This window comes from Monodon monoceros, unplaced genomic scaffold (assembly GCF_005190385.1).
Source record: "Monodon monoceros isolate NGI ecotype Baffin Bay Population unplaced genomic scaffold, NGI_Narwhal_1 Super_Scaffold_11, whole genome shotgun sequence".
NCBI lineage: Eukaryota > Metazoa > Chordata > Mammalia > Artiodactyla > Monodontidae > Monodon > Monodon monoceros.
Window position 1 is genome coordinate 132,503,032 of NW_021703767.1, and position 18,918 is coordinate 132,521,949.

General features: G+C 38.4%; 1 protein-coding gene across 2 annotated transcripts in view; it reads right to left on the minus strand.

Moving 5' to 3' along the window:
- Nucleotides 1-2,154: 2,154 nt before the first annotated feature.
- The window catches only part of HACL1 (2-hydroxyacyl-CoA lyase 1), a 46,231-nt gene continuing 29,467 nt past the window's right edge, over nt 2,155-18,918 (minus strand). Inside the window, exons 13-17 of one of the 2 annotated variants that reach the window (XM_029213619.1) lie at nt 17,770-17,924; nt 17,196-17,354; nt 16,263-16,370; nt 15,152-15,338; nt 2,155-2,598 (exon numbers count right to left, since the gene is read on the minus strand). In XM_029213619.1, the coding sequence (XP_029069452.1) occupies nt 2,311-2,598; nt 15,152-15,338; nt 16,263-16,370; nt 17,196-17,354; nt 17,770-17,924 (897 nt within the window). In that variant the 3' untranslated portion in view covers nt 2,155-2,310. Of the gene's footprint in view, nt 2,599-6,627; nt 6,795-15,151; nt 15,339-16,262; nt 16,371-17,195; nt 17,355-17,769; nt 17,925-18,918 lie in introns of those variants that run through there. The other variant, XM_029213620.1, reaches the window with a different exon arrangement.

The following is an 18,918-nucleotide window of genomic DNA, read 5'->3' on the forward strand; positions in this document are numbered from 1 at the left end:
CAGGCACCATGTGGCTCCCCTCCCATGTCTGCGTCCAGAAGGATGTGAACGGGGGGGGGCCCTTTCCCGGGAGACATGGATCTCGGATAGAAGCCTTGCCAAAGCTTCCTTGGACCGCGTGGCAACCAGGGTGCTCCCACCCAACCTTCCCCCCTGTCCTCCTTTCCTGGGGTCCCATCGTCATCGCGTCTGATGGCCCTCCCAGCCCCTCCCATTTCCTCTCACACAGATGTTTTCTTTAATAAAATTCTCACGTTTAATCCCATCTTCACATCTGCTTCTCAAAGGACCTGGACTGAAGTAATGCCTCTCCCCACTGGTGCCCCAGCCATGCACACATCATCGTGGGTGGAAGAGGGAGCAAAGGAGGTCACCTTCTGCTGATTCACCTGGGGACCCTGGCCTGAGATTCTGAAGGTGCAGATGACAGAGGCAATATGTTTGCCTTCGTCACTGGTCTCAGTGCCAATGAAGGAAGGAAGTCGAAGTGGCAAGTAATTGACTAACACTCCCATTTGCCCTAATTCAACTGCCAAGAAGTCACTTTTTGTTGCAGGTGACCACAAGCACAAACAACAGTTTGGATTTTTTCCCCATCTTGTTATGTTCCTTGGGGAAGACGTTCAAGCCCTGCACCCTCAGTAACTCCTTGTGGGGAGATTTTCTTGCCATCTTTTGCTCCCCGTGAAGGAAGAGAGCACGTAAACGATATCCTGATTCTAAAACACCTAGAAGGAAGTGGTCCACGGTCATCAGTATCATTTAGCATTGTTCTGGAAGTACTAGCCAATGCCACCAGATGAGAGAAAGGAAGAAGAGGTTAGAGAGAATTCATTAAGGTACGGAATTAGTATACAAAATATGCAAACAATAGCCAAATATAAATATAGTGGAAGATAAGAACTTATTTACAATAGTGACAAAACAGAATAATGTCTACGAACAAGTTTAACAAAAGTTGTGTAGTGCCAATAGGATGAGAATTTTAAAACTCCACGGAGGAACAAATACTTTAATAAATTCAAAGATACCTTACTCTTGAATAGAAATAAAAGTTTAAGATCCAATTATCCAAATATTCATATTTAATACAATATTTAATACGTATCCATTTAACGTCACTCTGTATTAACCACATCTTATTTTCTGTAATGCTGATGCTTTGACACCTGGGCCTTGCTGACCCCAGGGACTGCCCCTCCCAGGTTAGCTAGTTCCCTGTTGGCAAACAACTCTTTTTATATGCAAATCAACCCTAAGCCCAAGATCCCAACCTCCCTCTTTATAGTGCTCTGTATTGGGCTCTCACATTCCAGGCCTCTTATCTCCCTGACCTAATCACCACAGGGTCAGGTACCAGATGCCTGGGGCAGCCCCTGAACCCTGGAGCCCATGGATATTGTTCAAACTAGCCAATCCTAAACCAGCTTAATCTGCCTCACCTGTTTCTTTCCAAGGAAAGCACGGTAAAGGCTTCAGCTGTAAGTTGCCTCTTTCTCTGTGCCCAGAGACCACCCTCACCCTTTCCCCGTGCAGCCCTGCACGGTGTGGGACCCTCTCCTCTCCAGAACTGTGAGTAAGAAACTATCTTTTCTTGGCAATCGTCTCCTGATCTGTTGGCCTTGCTGAATGTGAAGTCCTTCCATTAATGCACTAAATTTTAAAATGTACTCCAATGAAAATACTAGATTTTTTGTGCTACTAGAGTTAATACAGAAAAATACTCAAATGAAGATAAGCATGAAAGCTCTGAAGAAGAATGACGTAGGCAGAGTGGTGGGGAGAGGGCACAGCTGGACGGTGGGCGAAGGGCGGGGGGCGAGAATGGCACTGTGAGTTATGAAATGGAGTTAGAAGTGTAGTGGATGTAAATATCAGTGCACAGCACTAAAGTGTGAAAGAAGTATTTATCTCCAGTAACTCAACTTTACTTTTGACCTCCATTTGGAGAAGGAACTTGGGCCAGTTCCATCAGGGCCTCGAGGCCCAGACCCCACCCCTACACGGCTCTAAGGACGGTGGGGCTTGTCTAACCCAGGCACCAGGGCTGGGCTTTGATCCTCCGTGGCTCACCTCTCCACGCTGCACCCTCAGAATTGTTTGCTGCGGCTTTTGTGATATAACCCCCCCGGGGCCGCCACCGCTGCAAGAAAATGTCCATGGTGTATATATCACGATTCTTCAAGGGGGAGCCCACAGAGGAGCTTGCCAAACAGCAGGAGGATGCAGGCCCTGGTAGATGAGGGGTGGGTGACATCTGGGTACACAGGCACTAGGTCGAGGTGGGAAGGGAGATGGGAATTCGATGCATCATGAATATCGTGTGTAGTGATGAAGGTACACGCAGGGTGCAGTAGGAGGGCTGGGAGAGAGGATAGCTTCACGGAAGAGGTGACAACATGGCTGATACCACATGGCAAACAGCGGGGAGCACACAGAGCTCAGGTTAGAGGGAAAGCGGGTCTGATTTCCTGAGCCCTCCCTGATCACTGGGGTGAGGAGGCAGTACCTGGGAACACGCTGGGACCAGGGAATGAGCCTCAGGATGAACCAGGTAGCTGTAGATGAAGCACTCCACGGAGCTGGCTCCAGTGACCCCTGGGAAGAAGATCATGGATGATGCCATCTCTGGATATTTCCAGGCCTGAGTCAAAATTTAAAGTGTTCCCTTCAAACTTTGAAACTGGAGATCCAGGGGTTTCTATCTGTGCCTTTTCTCTCTGCTCCCTAACTGCAGGGTTAACCACACAACCTGGATTCACCATGGGTTCACTAACCAGCTAGCCTCTCTCCTAGAAGAAAAGGCCTTGGAGGGGAGGGACGATCCAAGATAATCCAGTGAAAACCAGAGGCTTAGGCAGCCTTGCCTGTCAGATCTGAACCCAAGGTGTACTTTAATCTGCACCTTCTCTTGGGGAGGATTTCACAGGATCTTCAGTTTCCTTTATCCACATTACTCCATTATTCAGATGAGCAGCAGCAAATGCAACCAGAAAACACCAGATGATTCAAACTTCATCTGTATACATTTCACTCTCCACAGCAGTCAGCAGAGTCAGTTTTACCAGAGTTTCTCAATCATAATTCCCATCTGGAATTTAACTGGTTTCCAACTTCCTTAATACACTCATAGGAAATTCCATCCTAGTCACTCTCAGTTTGCATGTATCAATACTTTAACCATGTGCCACTTCTTCATGGCAGTGCACTGCTTCCCCACTGCCTAGAGAAGTGTCTTAAAAACAGTAAAGGAAGTTGGTGCAGCCACTATGGGAAACAGTATGGAGGTTCCTCAAAAAACTAAAAATAGAACTACCATACAATCCAGCAATTCCACTTCTGGGTATTTATCCAAAGAAAATAAAAACATTAATTCAAAAAGATATATGCACCCCTATGTTCATTGCAGAATTATTTACAATAGCCAAGGTATGGAAACAACCTCAATGTCCATTCATAGATGACTGGATAAAGAAGATGTGGTGTTAATATATACAGTATACTACTACTCAGCCATACAAAGAATGAAATCTTGCCATTTGCAGCAACATGGATAGATCTGGAGGGTAAGTAAGTCAAACAGAGAAAAACAAATACTGTATGATTTCGCTTACAGGTGGCATCTAAAAAACAAAAAACAAAGGAACAAACAAAATAAAACAGACTCATAGATACAGAGAATAAGCTGGTGGTTGCCAGAAGGAAGGAGGGTGGAAGGATAGATGAAATAGGGGACAAGGTTTAAGAGGTAAAAACTTCCAGCTATAAAATAAATAAGTCACGAGGATATAATGTACACATAGGGAACATAATCACTAATATTGTAACAACTTTGTATGGTGACAGATGGTAACCGGTCTTATTGTGGTGACCATTTCATAATGTATAAAAATATCAAATCACCATGTTGTACACCTGAAACTCACACAATATTGTATGTTTCTTATAATTCAGTTAAAAGTAGTAAAAGAACAAATACATTTTTGGAAGCAATATTATTTTCATTTTCCTTTGGTGTTCGAAATCCTATTATTTCTTTGTAACAGATCTGAGACCTTTTCCCTAAGGAAAACATACTCAAGTGACATAATAAGCTGAGCTACTTCAGAGGTGCATATGTGAAATAACCATAGAAAATATCCACTGAGCTATTTCCAAACATCATGAATTCTCATTCAGCTATTATCCAGTGAGCAGGTGGCTGTTTAAGGAAATAAAAACACACAGCCCCTGTCTTCCAGGAAATGACTCATTCTATTTGGGAAATAAGACCCATTTACTTGCAAAGTGAAACCACACTGCTAAACAGGACACAATTCCAGCCAACATTCTCCTCTTCTCTAAAGTTGCATCTTCCTAAAACACAATGGCATTTATGGAGTGCCTTCTATATACCAGGCACTGGACTTCTGGATAACTTTTTGAACCCCTAGACAACCCCATGAAGTATGAAAGGTTTGGAAAAGAAAATCAGTAGAGGAACTAACCTGATAAGTCATTTCCAAGCCTGAATTCTCAGCGTTCCTAAATTAAGAAAACAACCATAATCTTTCAAAGTTCAGTTTTTATGAGGCACTTGAGTATTCAACATACAAGGATCCCGTAAGAATGTTCCTTATTAAACTAGGGGATACAAAATATTTACCAGTAAACTTTGACTATCAACCAACAGATTCATTTTAGAGGGGCTTATTCAATATCTTATCCTTCTAAGGAAAGATCCCATTTATAAAGCAGGCAGTCAGTGGACAGTGCTCCTGGACTAATCTGATCTTTGTTCAGACTGACCTCTGCTGGTCAGTCTATTAACCTGCCAACTTTTTTTCTCTCTTGAGATAGTATGACTAGAGAAGGAGCCTTTTCCCCAAATTACATCTAGTATCCAGATTTATATAGTTCAACCCACAAATGTTCATCAAGCCCTCAACCTTTCAGCAAAATCTTATGTAGCACTTGGCCGCCAGAGGCCAGTGTCCACGGGCAGAGTAGGACACTGATGAGATTACATAAGCCGCCCACTCTCTGCCCTCCTTGGATATTCCCTACTTCCGCAGCCCAGGCTCTCTAGTCTGTATCTCAGAATACATAAGAGAACCTGCCAGGGGGCCTGATCTCAAGGGCCTGTCAGGCAAAGCCACAGCTCCCTGCAAGTATCTCCTGGGTTCCCACCTCGAAGCTGGAGTCCACGACATTGTGGAGGTCACTCAGGCCCCTAACTAGCCAACGGATATAAGTCTGATATGTACGGTACAGTCAAACTAGCTGAACTTGGATATAAAGTCCTATACTCCAACTCATCTATAAAACTGCAGATAATAAACATGAATGACCCTGAAAGTAGGTGATACTTTTCCATTTCTAATGTTTTCTTAAAACAATGTCTGTTTCTGGTAATACAATTACATAATTATTTTTACTTTAAAATCTTATAAAAGTAGGAAAAACATGAGGGAAATAAAAATTACTTAAATCCCATCACCAAGTTATATTAAAACTTTGGTTTATTTTGTGCCCACCTTTTTTCTCTAAGTATGTATTTGTGTATGAGTAAAGATGTATATCCTGACCTGGACCCATCCATTTTTGTAGCTGTGATTATTTTTCCATTAATAAATATTCATTCTTTAACACAATTTTTATTTTATGATGTTGACAGATCATAATTTACATAACCAATGTCTTATTATTAAACATTGTGGTTGTTCCTAAATAAAACTATGCTGAATGTCCTTATATATAAATATTTGACCAAATGTTTTATTATTTCTTTAAAATACATTTTTGAAATAGGCCCACTGGGTCAAAAGTTATGGGGTATGAACATTTTATGATTGCAAATACAAGCAACGCTAGAATTCCTCTATGGAATTTGTACCAATTTCATCTTCCGCCCCAGCACAGCACTCCTCTCCTCACTTCACCCTCACCAAACATTGAAAATTATAATTTAAAAAGTTCTTTGCTAAGTGGCTGGGGTAAAAAAAAGGTTTTTCTGTTTAACTTACCTACTCATTTGTATTCATACTCATACTTTTATTGATCATTTGTGTTTTTCTGTTAATTATGCATTCATGCCCTTTCCCCATTTTTCTACTAGTGCATTAATATTTTTCTTATTTATAAGAGTTCTTTACATATTAAGGCTGTTGATTCTGTTGGTCTCAATGTGGTACACATAAACTAAGGTTGATAATCCAAATATACCCTGAAATTATTACTTTGGGTGTGGTGTGACTTCTCCTTTGGCTTAATAAGTTCTTTCCTGAAAAACTAAACAGAACAAAAACCTAACTCATAAGATGTAGAACAAGCCCCATTAAATACTGGGTAGACTAAGGTTGGGTAGACTAAGGTATGAAGTGGTCAACGGATAAACTATGAAGGAGAGATAGTCTAGATACTCCAAGTTACTGAACATGCCTCTACATTGCATAGTTCTGAACCTTTTTTCTTCGAAGATGTTATTAAAAGATATGTGACTTTAAGAATGGATTTCCTTAGAAGAATACTGATGTGTCATTCAATAAACCAGTTATGATGCTATTTAATAAATCCCTCTTTCATCTGTAAATGGTTATTTCTGTGGTAGAATACTGGTATCTTTTTATGGTTTTAATCAATTCCTGCACTATAAAATGTCATTTAGAAATGTTTTTTATTTTTCTTTGCAGAACAATTTTAACATTATAGTAATTTTGCTGTGGAAAATAAAATTCCATCTTACAGGAAAGAGATGCCAAGTCACTCACTGGCATCTTTATTTACATATTAGAGCGGGTCAGCCAGTGAAAATCCTAGAAAAAGAAAAGACAACAAACATTCAGTCAAAAGAAATAACTGTGTCAAACTATATCCTATTTTGCTAGCCACAGTGGTGGTAAAGTGAAGTTTGTCTTTGGTCTAGAGCTTTTCCCAAAAAGGAGCTAAAAATCCATTAATGAATCTTGCTGTCTTGTCCTACAAAACAACCTAACATCACTTTCTGGATCTTCCCTCATTAACAATAATCAGGGCACAAAAAAACTAGCGTCTGAAAGAACCAGAAGTACATGCAAAAGAAGAGAGGAATTTACAAAACAGAAATTAGAGTCACAGATGTAGAAAAAAAACTTATGGTTACCAAAGCAGAAAAGGGGGAGAGGGATAAACTGGGAGATTGGAATTGACATATATACACACTATTATATATAAAATAGATAACTAATAAGAACCTACTGTATAGCACAGGGAACTCTACTCAATACTCTGTAATGTCCTATATGGGAATAGAATCTAAAAAAAGAGTGGATATATGTATATGTATAACTGATTCACTTTGCTGTACAGTAGAAACTAACACAACATTGTAAATCAACTATACTCCAAAAAAAATTAATAAAAAAAAAAAAGAGAGAGAGGGAATGAAGGAGGCCCAAAGAGGACCACGAGCTCCCATGTCTAAGAAGAGCTTGAGGAGAAAAAGCAGTGCATGGAAGCCTTGCCCAGGACTAAAACCATCCTACCCACGTGGCCTGGACACAGGCAACTGCAGAGATTAGGTCTTCCCTGTATTTATAGCAGGAAGCAGCCAGCTACACCATGAATTGATGACAAATGGTAACCATTTATAGTTTGTTCTCTATATCTGTGAGTCTGTTTCTCTTCTGTTATATTCATTTGTTTTATTTTACATGCCACATATAAGTGATAATATACAGTGTTTTTCTTTCTCTGTCTGACTTATTTCACTAAGCATAATATCCTCTAGGTCTATCCGTGTTGTTGCAGATCACGGAATTTCCTTCTTTTTATGACTGAGTAGTATTCCATTGTATACCTATACCACATCTTCTTTATCCATTCCTCTGTCGATGGACATTTATGTTGCTTCCATACCTTGGCTATCGTAAATAACGTTGCTATGAACACTAGGGTGCATGTATCTTTTCAGACTCACAGATACAGACAACAAATTAGTGGTCACCAGTGGGGAGAGGAACAAGATACGGGTATGAGATTAAGAGACGCAAATTACTATGTATAAAATAAATAAGCTACAAGGATATATTGCACAGCAGAGAATATAGCCAATATTTTATAATAACTTTATGAATAATTTTATAAAAGTATAATCTATAAAAATATTGAATCACTATGCTGTACACCTAAAACATGATATTGCAAAATCAACTATACTTCATTTTTAAAAAATGACAAATGGTAATGGACACACAATCAATCAATGAAAAATAAACAGTTTAGAAACTATAATATATGGGGAATTCTACTGGAATGAAGATAAATAATGTTGAAGTGGTAGATGCAAAAAATACAAGGATAATCCTCATGGAATTATACAAGAGGAAATAAGAACTTGTATTCTCCAGCAATAGCCCCCAAATTCATAGAGAATTCAGAGAATAGACCATTAGAAGCAGATCATTTAGACAGGCATTAGCAGAGAAGGGACAATCAATTAGGGCCCTTCCGTGACTAACACAGGTCTCAAGTCTATTTTGTCTGTGTGTTCTGAATGTGCTTACCAAGACCCTTGTGGCTTTAGTTTCCTTAGTGCTCTGATGCCCTGATGCCAGGAGGAGGGCATTCTGGTTGCAAAACTGACATCCCAGCTATTGAAAAGCATATACTCAGCTACAGATAAAATGACATGCGATTTTAAAACCTATCTATTGGGTGTCTAGCTTGCAGAAATCATTTCAACAAATAGTTTCTTTTTTTTTCAAGGCAATCAGTAAACCTACAAAGGTACTGAGTAGGTTCTGAAAGTTGTTAATCCTACCTGAAAACAGTCTGCCTGCTTGCTCCACATAAATCCCTGCTAATGCCACCTACGCCATCACCTTTCTGGCCTAGCCTTTCTGTGCTCATCATCCCCATCACCATGCTTCTTAAGTATCTCTTCTCTCTGCTATGAGAAGAGCCTGAGAGGCTATGCCAGAGCCTCTCTCTTTCTCTCTTTCTAAATTTTAACTGAAGTATAATAGGCATACAACCTTATATTAGTTTCAGGTATACAACATAATGATTTGATATTTGTACACATCGAGAAATGATCACTACAATAAACCTAGTTAACATCCATCACCATATATAGTCACAGAAATTTTTCTTGTAATGAGAACTTTTAATATCTATTGTCTTAGTAACTTTCAAATATGCAACACAGTATTATTAACTAAAGTCACTATGCTGTGCATTACATCTCCAAAGACTTTATAACTGGAAGCTTATACATTTTGACCCCCATCACCCATTTTGCCCACTCCCCACCCCCCAACTCTGGCAACCACCAATCTGTTTTCTGTATCTATGAGCTTAGTTTTTTTGTTTGTTCTAGGTTCCATAAGAGAGATTATATGATACTTGTCTTTCTCTGTCTGACTTAAGTCATACAGCATAACGCCCTCGAGGCCCATCCATGTTGCTGTAATGCTAAGATTTCATTATTTTTTATGGCTAAATAATAATCCATTGTGTATATATACAACACATTTTCTTTATCCAGTCATCCATTGTAGACTGTTTCATATCTTGGCTACTGTAAATAATGCTGCAATAAACAAGGAAGTGCATGTATCTTTTAGAGTTAGTGTTTTAATTTTCTTCCCATAAATACACAGAAGTGGAATTGCTGGATAACATGGTAGTTTTGCATTTAATTTTTTGAGGAAACTCCATATTGCTTTCCATAATGGCTGCATGTATTTATATTGCCACCAAGAGGGCACAAGGATTCCCTTTTTCTCTACATCCTTGCCAACACTTATTTTTTGTCTTTTGATAACAGCCATTCTAACATGTATGAGGTGATACCTCACTGTAGTTTTGATTTGCATTTCCCTGATGATTAGTGATGCTGAGCATCTTTTCATGTACCTGTTGACTATCTGTATGTCTTCTTTGGAAAAATGTCAATTCATATTTTCTGCCCAGTTTTTAATTGGATTGTTCTTTGCTATTGAGCTAAATGAGCTCTTTATATTTTTTGGATATTAAACCCTTATCAGACAATATGATTTCAAATATTTTCTCCCATTCAATAGGTTGCCTTTTTGTTTTGTTGATGATTCCCTTTACTATGCAGAAGCTTTTTAGTTTGAGGTAGTCCCGCTTTATTTTTGCTGTTGCCTTAGCTTTTGGGTCAAATTCAAAAAATTATCTCCAAGACCAGCGTCAAGGAGCTTACTGTCAGTTTTCCTCTAGGAATTTTATTGTTTCAGGTCTTATATTCAAATCTTTCATCCATTTTAAGTTAATTATTGTGTATAGTGTAAGATCGTGGTCCAGTTTCATTCTTTTGCATGTGGCTACCTAGTTTTCTCAACACCATTTAATGAAGAGATTGTCCTTACCCCACTGTATATTCTTTTCTCCTTTGTCATAAATTAATTGATCATATATGCATGGCTTTATTTCTGGGGTCTCTATTCTGTTCTATTGATCTATATGTCTGTTTTAATGCCAATACCATATTGTTTTGATTAATAAAATTTTGTATTAATTTTGTATTTTTGTATTGAAATCAAGTAATTTAATGCCTCCAGCTTTGTTCTTTCTAAGATTGCTCTATTTGAGGTCTTTTGTGGTTCCACACAAATTTTAGGATTGTTTGTTCTATTTCTGTGAAAAATGCCATTAAAATTCTGATAAGAGATTGCACTGAATCTGCATATTGTTTTGGGTAGTATGGACAGCTTAACAATATGAATTCTTCCAATCTGAGAACATGGAATAGTTTCCATTTCTTTGTGCCTTCTTCAATTTTTTTCATTAATGTCTTATAGTTTTCAGTGTACAGATCTTTCATCTCCTTGGTTAAATTTATTCCTAGGTATTTTATTCTTTTTTTTTTTTTTTTGCGGTACGCCCGACTTTCACTGTTGTGGCCTCTCCCGTTGCGGAGCACAGGGTCTGGACGCACAGGCTCAACAGCCATCGCTCACGGGCCCAGCCGCTCCGCGGCATGTGGGATCTTCCCGGACCGGGACACGAATCCGTGTCCCCTGCATTGGCAGGGGACTCTCAACCACTGCGCCACCAGGAAAGCTCTATGCTTTGTGATGCAGTTGTAAATGAAGTCGTTTTCTTAATTTCTCTGATAGTTTGTTGTTACTGTATAGAAACACAACAGAACTCTGTGTGTTAATTTTGTATCCTACAACTTTACTGAATTTATTATAATAGTTTCTCAGTGGAGTTTTTAGGGTTTTCTATATATAATGTCACACCATCTGCAAATAGTAACACTTCTACTTCTTTGCTTCCAATTTGTATGCTTTTCATATCTTTTTCTTGCCTAATTGCTCTGGATAGGACCTCCAATACCATGTTGAATAAAAGTGGTAAGACTGAGCACCCTTGTCTTGGTCCTGATCTTAGAGGAAGCTCTAGCTTTTCACTGTTAAATATGATCTTAGCTGTGGGCTTGTGACACATGTCCTTGATTATGTTGAGGTATGTTCCCTCTATAACCACTTTGTTGAGATTTTTTTATCATAAATGTTGAATTTTGTCAAATGCTTTTTTCTGTATCTGTTGAGATGATCATATGATTTTTATCCTTCATTTTGTTAACGAAGTGTACCACTTTGATTGATTTGTAGTTATCGAACCATCTTTGCATACCTGGAATAAATCTCACTTGATCACAGTATATAATCCTTTTAATGTATTGTTGAATTTGGTTCGCTAATGTTTTATTAAGGATTTTTACATCTACGTTCATCAGGGATACTGGCCTGTAATTTTCTTTTCTTGTGGTATCTTTGTCTGGTCTTGGTTATCAGGGTAAGGCTGGCCTTGTAAAAATGAGTTTGGAAGTGTCCCTTCCTCCTTTAATTTTTGGAAGAATTTGAGAGGAATTGATATTAATTCTGCTTTTAATGTTTGGTAGAATTCACCAATGAAGCCACCTGGTCCTGAACTTTTGTTTGAGAGGTTCTGATTCAATCTCCTAACTTGTAATCGGTCCGTTCATATTTTCTATTTCTTCATGACTCAGTCTTGGTAGGTTATATGTTTCTGGGAATTTATCCATTTATTCTAGGCTGTCAAATTTATTGGTATATAATTATTCATAGTAGTCTGTATGAAATTTTGTATTTACATGGTATCAGTTGTAATGGCTCATCTTTCATTTCTGATTTTATTTATTTGAGTCCTCTCTCTTTTTTTCTTGGTGAGTCTAGCAAAAGCTTTGTCAATTTTATCTTTTTAAAGAATCAGCTCTTAGGTCCAGTGGTCTTTTCTATTGTCTTTTTAGGCTCTATGTCATTTATTTGTGCTCTGATCTTTGTTATTTCCTTCCTTCTACTAACTTTGGGCTTTGTTTTTTTCCCTAGTTCCCTCAGGTGTAAAGTTAGGTTGTTTGATTTTTGTTGTTGTTGTTTTTTGAGGTAGGCTTTTACTGCTATGAACCTCCTTCTTAGAATTGCTTCTGCTGTGTCCCATAAATTTTGATATGTTGTATTTCCATTTTCATTTGTCTCAAAGACATTTAAAATTTTTTCTTTTGATTTCTTTTTCGACCCCTCAGTTGTTCAGTGGCATGCTGTTTTATCTCCACATATTTGTGAATTTTCTAGTTTTCTTCTTGTAATTCATTTCTAGTTTCACACCACTGTGGTTGGAAAAGATGCTTTTAATCTTCTTAAATATATGAAGATTTGTTTTGTGGCCTAACATATGATCTATCTTGCAGAACATTCCATGTGCACTTGAAGAATGTGTATTCTGCTGCTTTTGGATGGAATGTTCTGAGTATATCTGTTAAGGCCATCTGTTCTAATGTGTCATTTAAGGCGAATGTTTCCTAACTGATTTTCTGTCTGGATGAGCTATCCATTGATGTAAGTGGGTATTAAAGTCTCCTACTATTATTGTATTGCTGTCTATTTCTCCTCTTAGGTCTGTTAATATTTGCATATATATATGCACTCCTATGTTTTGTGCATAAATATTTACAAATGTTATGTCCTATTGTTGGACTGACCCCTTTATCATTGTGCAATGCCCTTCTTTGTCCCTTATTACAGTCTTTGTTTTAAAGTCTATTTTATCTGATATAAGTATAGCTACCCCAGCTTTCTTTTGGTTTCCATTTGTATGAATTATCTTTTTCCATCTCTTCACTTTCAGTCTCTTTGTGTCCTTATATCTGAAGTGAGTCTCTTATAGGCAGCATATAGATATGCCTCATTTTTATGCACTCAGCCACTCTATTTATTTTGATTCAAGAATCTAATCCATTAATACTTAAAGTTATTATTGATAGGTATGTACTTATTGCCATTTTGCTGTTTTCTGGCTGTTTTGTAGTTACCCTTTGTTTCTTTCACCAACGTCCTTGATATCTGTCTTATAGAAACAGAACTTCAGTAGAATTCTATATATTTCAGAGTTTCCAAATTAATTTATATTTCATTGATTGTCCAGGTATCTGTTCTGCCCATTTGTCCACTGCCTTGTTCAAAAAAGAAAAAAAATCTAACAGCAGATACATGTATAAAGAACCAAGACAGAAAATACTTGAAAAAAAGTAAAACACTGAAAACAGCAGCTGATATGTAAGGTGCAGGCATGGAGGCCAGGTATATAAGAGAAAGCAAAAGTAGCTGGATCAGAATCAGAGTACAAAGTATGAAAAGCAACTTAATCTGGGATGGGAGAGGAACATACTACACACTTTGTCATTTATCTTACTGCTATAGTCTACACCGTAGTTTTGCTTTAGAGGCCAAAGTAACTAACTCTGAATATAATTGCATAAGTTACCCTATTATAGTCTCATATCCCATTGTGCTTCCTCCTCCACTCTCTGTCTTCCAGCCACTTTGGCTTTCTTTCAATTCCTTGGACTTGCCGTGTTCCCTCCTGCCAAAAAGCCTTTGCACATCTTTTCCCTCATTTCTTTGCTGAATTTGTCCCTACTTATCCTTCAGCTCTCGGTTTAAGCATCACTTCTGAGAAGTCTTCCTTGTGACTCCAATATAAATTGAATTCCTTTGTGGGGTTTTTTGTTTGTTTGTTTAAATTTATTTTATTGAAGTACAGTTGATTTACAATGTTGTGTTAATTTCTGCTATACAGCAAAGTGATTCAGTTATATATGTGTGTGTGTGTGTGTATACACACACACATTCTTTTTCATATTCTTTTCCATTATGGTTTATAATAGAATTTTGAATATAGTTTCCTGTGTTATACAGTAGGACCTTATTGTTTACCCATTTTATATATAATAGTTTGCACCTGCTAATCCTAAACTCCCAATCCATCCCTCCCCCACTCCCTCTCCACCTTGGCAACCATAAGTCTGTTCTCTATATCTGTCTGTTTCTGTTTCATAGATAAGTTCATTTGTCATATTTTAGATTCCACATACAAGTGATATCATATGGTATTTGTCTTTCACTTTCTTACTTCACTTAGTATGATACTATCTAGGTCCATCCATGTTGCTGCAAATGGCATTATTTCATCCTTTTTTATGGCTGAGTAGTATTCCACTGTATGTATATGTATATATATATATACATACTACATCTTCATCTGTCATTGGACATTTAGGTTGATTCCATGTCTTGGCTGCTGTAAATAGTGCTGCAGTGAAAAATGAGGTGTGTGTATCTTTCCAAATTATGTTTTTTTCCAGATATATGCCCAGCAGCAGGACTGCTAGATCATGTGGCAAATCTGTTTTTAGTTTTTTGAGGAACCGCCATACTGTTTTCCACAGTACGGAAATTTACATTCCCATCAACAGTGTAGGAGGGTTCCCTTTCTCCACACACCTCCTGGGTTCCTTTGTTTTATGTTCATTCAGAACTGGGTTTCTTTAATTCAGAGGAATTGCCTCACTCTATTGTGATACATTCAGTTGAGAGGTGACTGGACTGCACTCTCCTTCTGGACAGTAAACTCCATGAAGTGAGGTCCGAGCCTGGTTTGCTCACTATGCTATTCTTAGCACCTGACACAGCACAACTAACACATACCTCAACAAATATTCATTGAACAAACAAATGAAAGTGACAAGCTCAGAAACAGTTTAGACAGAACTCAGTAAATGACAGGGTGTTCTATTTGGTAGATACTTTTGGGGGTGGGAGGGGAGATGCATTTCTGCTTTCTGCTTAGCAATCATCTTTACCTGGGCTTTCCGCATGGCTTGCGGCTCAATCATGATGTTGATAAGAGAGGGTTTAGTTGTGTCTGCCAGGCTCTGCCTCAGGGATTTCTGGAGTTCTTCTGGTGTTTGTACAAAATACCCTTTGCCTCCAAATGCAATCATGACATGCTCGTAATGTGAGTGTGGCAGAAGACACATTGGAGGGGCCCTGAAAAAGAAGGTCACAAGTCAATAGAAAAAATTCTCTAAAATAATTTGTGGAAAAATTTCATCTAAGATGAAGGCATGCTTTTACGTAAACTGAGATGCCAGTATATTAAACTTTCCATACACTTTTTATTGTATGTATAGCAATGTGCAACAGAACTTTCTGTGATGATGGAAATTTTTATATCTGTGCTGCCCAGCATAGTAGTTACTAGTGACCTGTTGCAGTGAGCACTTGAAATGTGACTAGTAAAAAGAGGAAGTGAATTTTTAACTTAAACAGCCACATGTGGCTAGTGGCTACTATACTGGGCAGTGAAGGCTACACCATCAACTATTATGAATCCCCCCTCCAAAAAAAAAGAGAAGAAAAGGAATGGTTACTACAAAACAGCAAATAACAACAAAACAACAAACAGAGTCAGCGAGGCATAGCAAACATACCCACAGCCTCTCCCCTGGGGCTGACTAACAGATTCACAACTTCCTCATCACACAGCCAGCCACAAAACTGTCTCAGTTTGGCTCTGTCATCAAATGACCAAGATTTAGCTAAGTGGTAAAAGGAAGGAAGACCTCTATATCATAAACAATATGTAAGCATCTATATTCCTACATGGTGTAGTAGGAATAGTAGGACTGGCAGCATTTGCAATAAGCCTTTTCATTAACAAGGCTTAGACATGAAACTCATTCACCTGAGCCTTCAGTGGCTCCCTGATCATAAACTATTCATTGAAGTGCCAGTCAAGGATGGTTGTGCAAAAAGGAACCATGCACACAGGGTTCCTGTCCTTTAGAGCAGCTGACCATGAAAACAAGCAATACTGACACCACAGAAGCAGGTTTCCAGTATAGCAGACTTTTTAAAGAGAGATTAAAATAGATGAGAAAACATAAATATACACTGTTCTGGGTTACTTACACTGTAGTAGCATCTCCAAATTTTAACATTTCCTTCCAAGTATCTGTATCAAAACCTTGGTAAATTCCATTATTATTCACCACCAAAAGTATGATTGGCAAGTTGTACCTAAAATTGAGAGCAAAATATAAAGGAAATCATTTTTCATTCTGAAGCAATTTCTTTTCATTGGATTGAAATTTTAACTTGAAAATGGATAGTTTTCTATAAGCTTTTTTGTAATATTATGGTAAGACCAAAAATTAAGCATTTGCTATCCTAATAAAGACTATCAAATTATTAACAGAAACATCATGGAGCAGTAGAAAGAATGCAAGGTTAGTGGTTGGCAGACCTGGTCCCACCACTATGCAGCTACGGACCTCAGGCAAATGACTGAGCTTTTCTGACCCTTGGTTTTCACAGATCTGGGAGTTAATGAGAATGACACCTTCCATACTTAATTCCCTCTGAAGCACTTGTTCCTCACAACTGTCCTATAAGGTAGGAACTAGTACGACTCCTATTCCTACTTTAGAGGAGACTTAGGTTTGGTTAAGAGACTTAACCCTAGTCACCTGGGTCTGATGTGGTCAAGCCAGTATTTAAATCCAGGCCAACTGACCCAGAGGCCGTTCTTTTAACCACCAAGCTCTGCTATCTCCCTGCAGAAAACAAGCTTTTATCAGACCAGAACTTTTTTTTCAGTGACCTAAAAACTACTCCCCAGTTTTGCAGGTTTGGGGCATATGGTAGAGAGATCATGAACATGCTGTCCTGGATGAGACAGACCCCACGGTATTTATACTAGTATTCTCAGGACACAGCACAGTGCTGTGCACGGGGCACCTGGCACATGGTGAACGCTTGGTAACTATTTGTTAGGCAAGTGGGTCTTGGGTATAATTTTTCATATTTTGGAGAAAGAAATGCTGACTCAAGATGCTGTTTTACCTGCAGATGGTTTCCACTTCCATGCCAGAAAATCCAAATGCACTGTCTCCTTCCACACAGATGACCTGCTGCCCTGGGTTTCTATCTTTAGCCACTAGAGCAGATGCAATGGCAAAACCCAAACCGACTCCCATTGTTCCAAAAGTACCAGCATCAAGCCTGTTGGGGAACAGAGCTACAATGAAACCCTCTGGGGCATATCACAGATGGTGGAGTTGGCACAAAATCTAGTCATTTTTACATGGCTCATGGAAAAATAAAGAACAATAAAACATTCGCCTTAATATTAAGTTTTTAGACTGTGAGGAACTAATTTGTTAAGGATAAGCAAATGAACAGGAGAAATCGCTCATGATTTCTTGGAAGACTGTGAATATATCCTCCGAACACCGCGTATACAAATTACCACATGATCTCGGACATACCAAGCATAGAAACACTACAAAACGTTACCTACGAATACTTTTATGAAGTATGTCCTTACACTGGCTGTGTATAATTTTCAAATGTTTTCTCAATCTGCTTTTTGTAGTTTCTAATTTAACACGTTCCAATTCATTATAATTGCCTTTACCTGTGACGAGGAAGGTAGTTTTGAAGCACAGTGCGCCCAATATCCATAGTATTTGCTCCTTCGCTCACCACAAAACAGTCTCTGGGCAGTTGTTCTTGAATGTGGTAGAATACTGTGTAATAATTCATAGGCAGGGATTTTTTGAAAGCTAATTCCTGAAATATCAGAGGGAAATAGAATCAAATTAAATTAATATACAGTGAAAATAAACAGCATCAATAAGCTACTTTCAAACTTACTTGCAACAGCCAAAGGCTATGAAATTCCCAAATGGCCACTAGATGATGACTCTGAGAAGCTAATTGATCTGTCAACAGTCCTAGGGGACAGGCTAAGAAAAACGGGTCCCAGTCCCAATTTGGGACACAATCAAATAAGGCAGGAAATATCCCTCTTCCTGGAGATCCACAACGCACACTAGCATATTAAAGACTAAGACGTCCTATAGTAAAGATAGCTGAAGACACTAGGTTAAGCAAAACTAAACAGTCTTATTTGAGCACTTTCAGGGAAACACTGCCTTAGAAAAAGTGAAAATTTTATTCTAGAATATTTTCATCTAAAATATGACCCTACATTTAAAATTAAAAGTGAAGTCGGGGTTTTAGAAAATCTAATCTTTCCCCACATATACTGGAAAGGGGATATGCTTCACCCACTATTCTGGAGGGTCTCTAAATGGAGGGGAAACAGAAAGGTTACTGTCCTTGTCTAGCCAAATGCCTTTTAGAGCTTCAGCAGCAAAGCCCCACTGCCTCTTCACCTGTACTACTTTGGTCTGCTGGAGATTATACCCAAGATGGATGAGGGACCCTCCTATACTCATGCACCAGAGAAGAGAGGCAAGATCCTTCCATCTTAAACTAAGGTGATTCCTACGGAAAAGAAGGAATTAATCACTATACCATTCAGGAAAGAGAACAGAGACTGGCTCCTGATAGGAGAAAGTCATTGATTAAACTTCCAAAAAAGAAAGAATCATATAGAGACAACTCTACTTGTTTGGAAAATGCAAATTTATTCCAAGACGACTGATATATTAGGGAACAATATGAATATAGCTGGAATTTCGTATTTGCTTATGCATGATTCCATCAGTTAGAAACACTACATGAACACAGAAAACTACACCCAGCTGAACCAAGATAC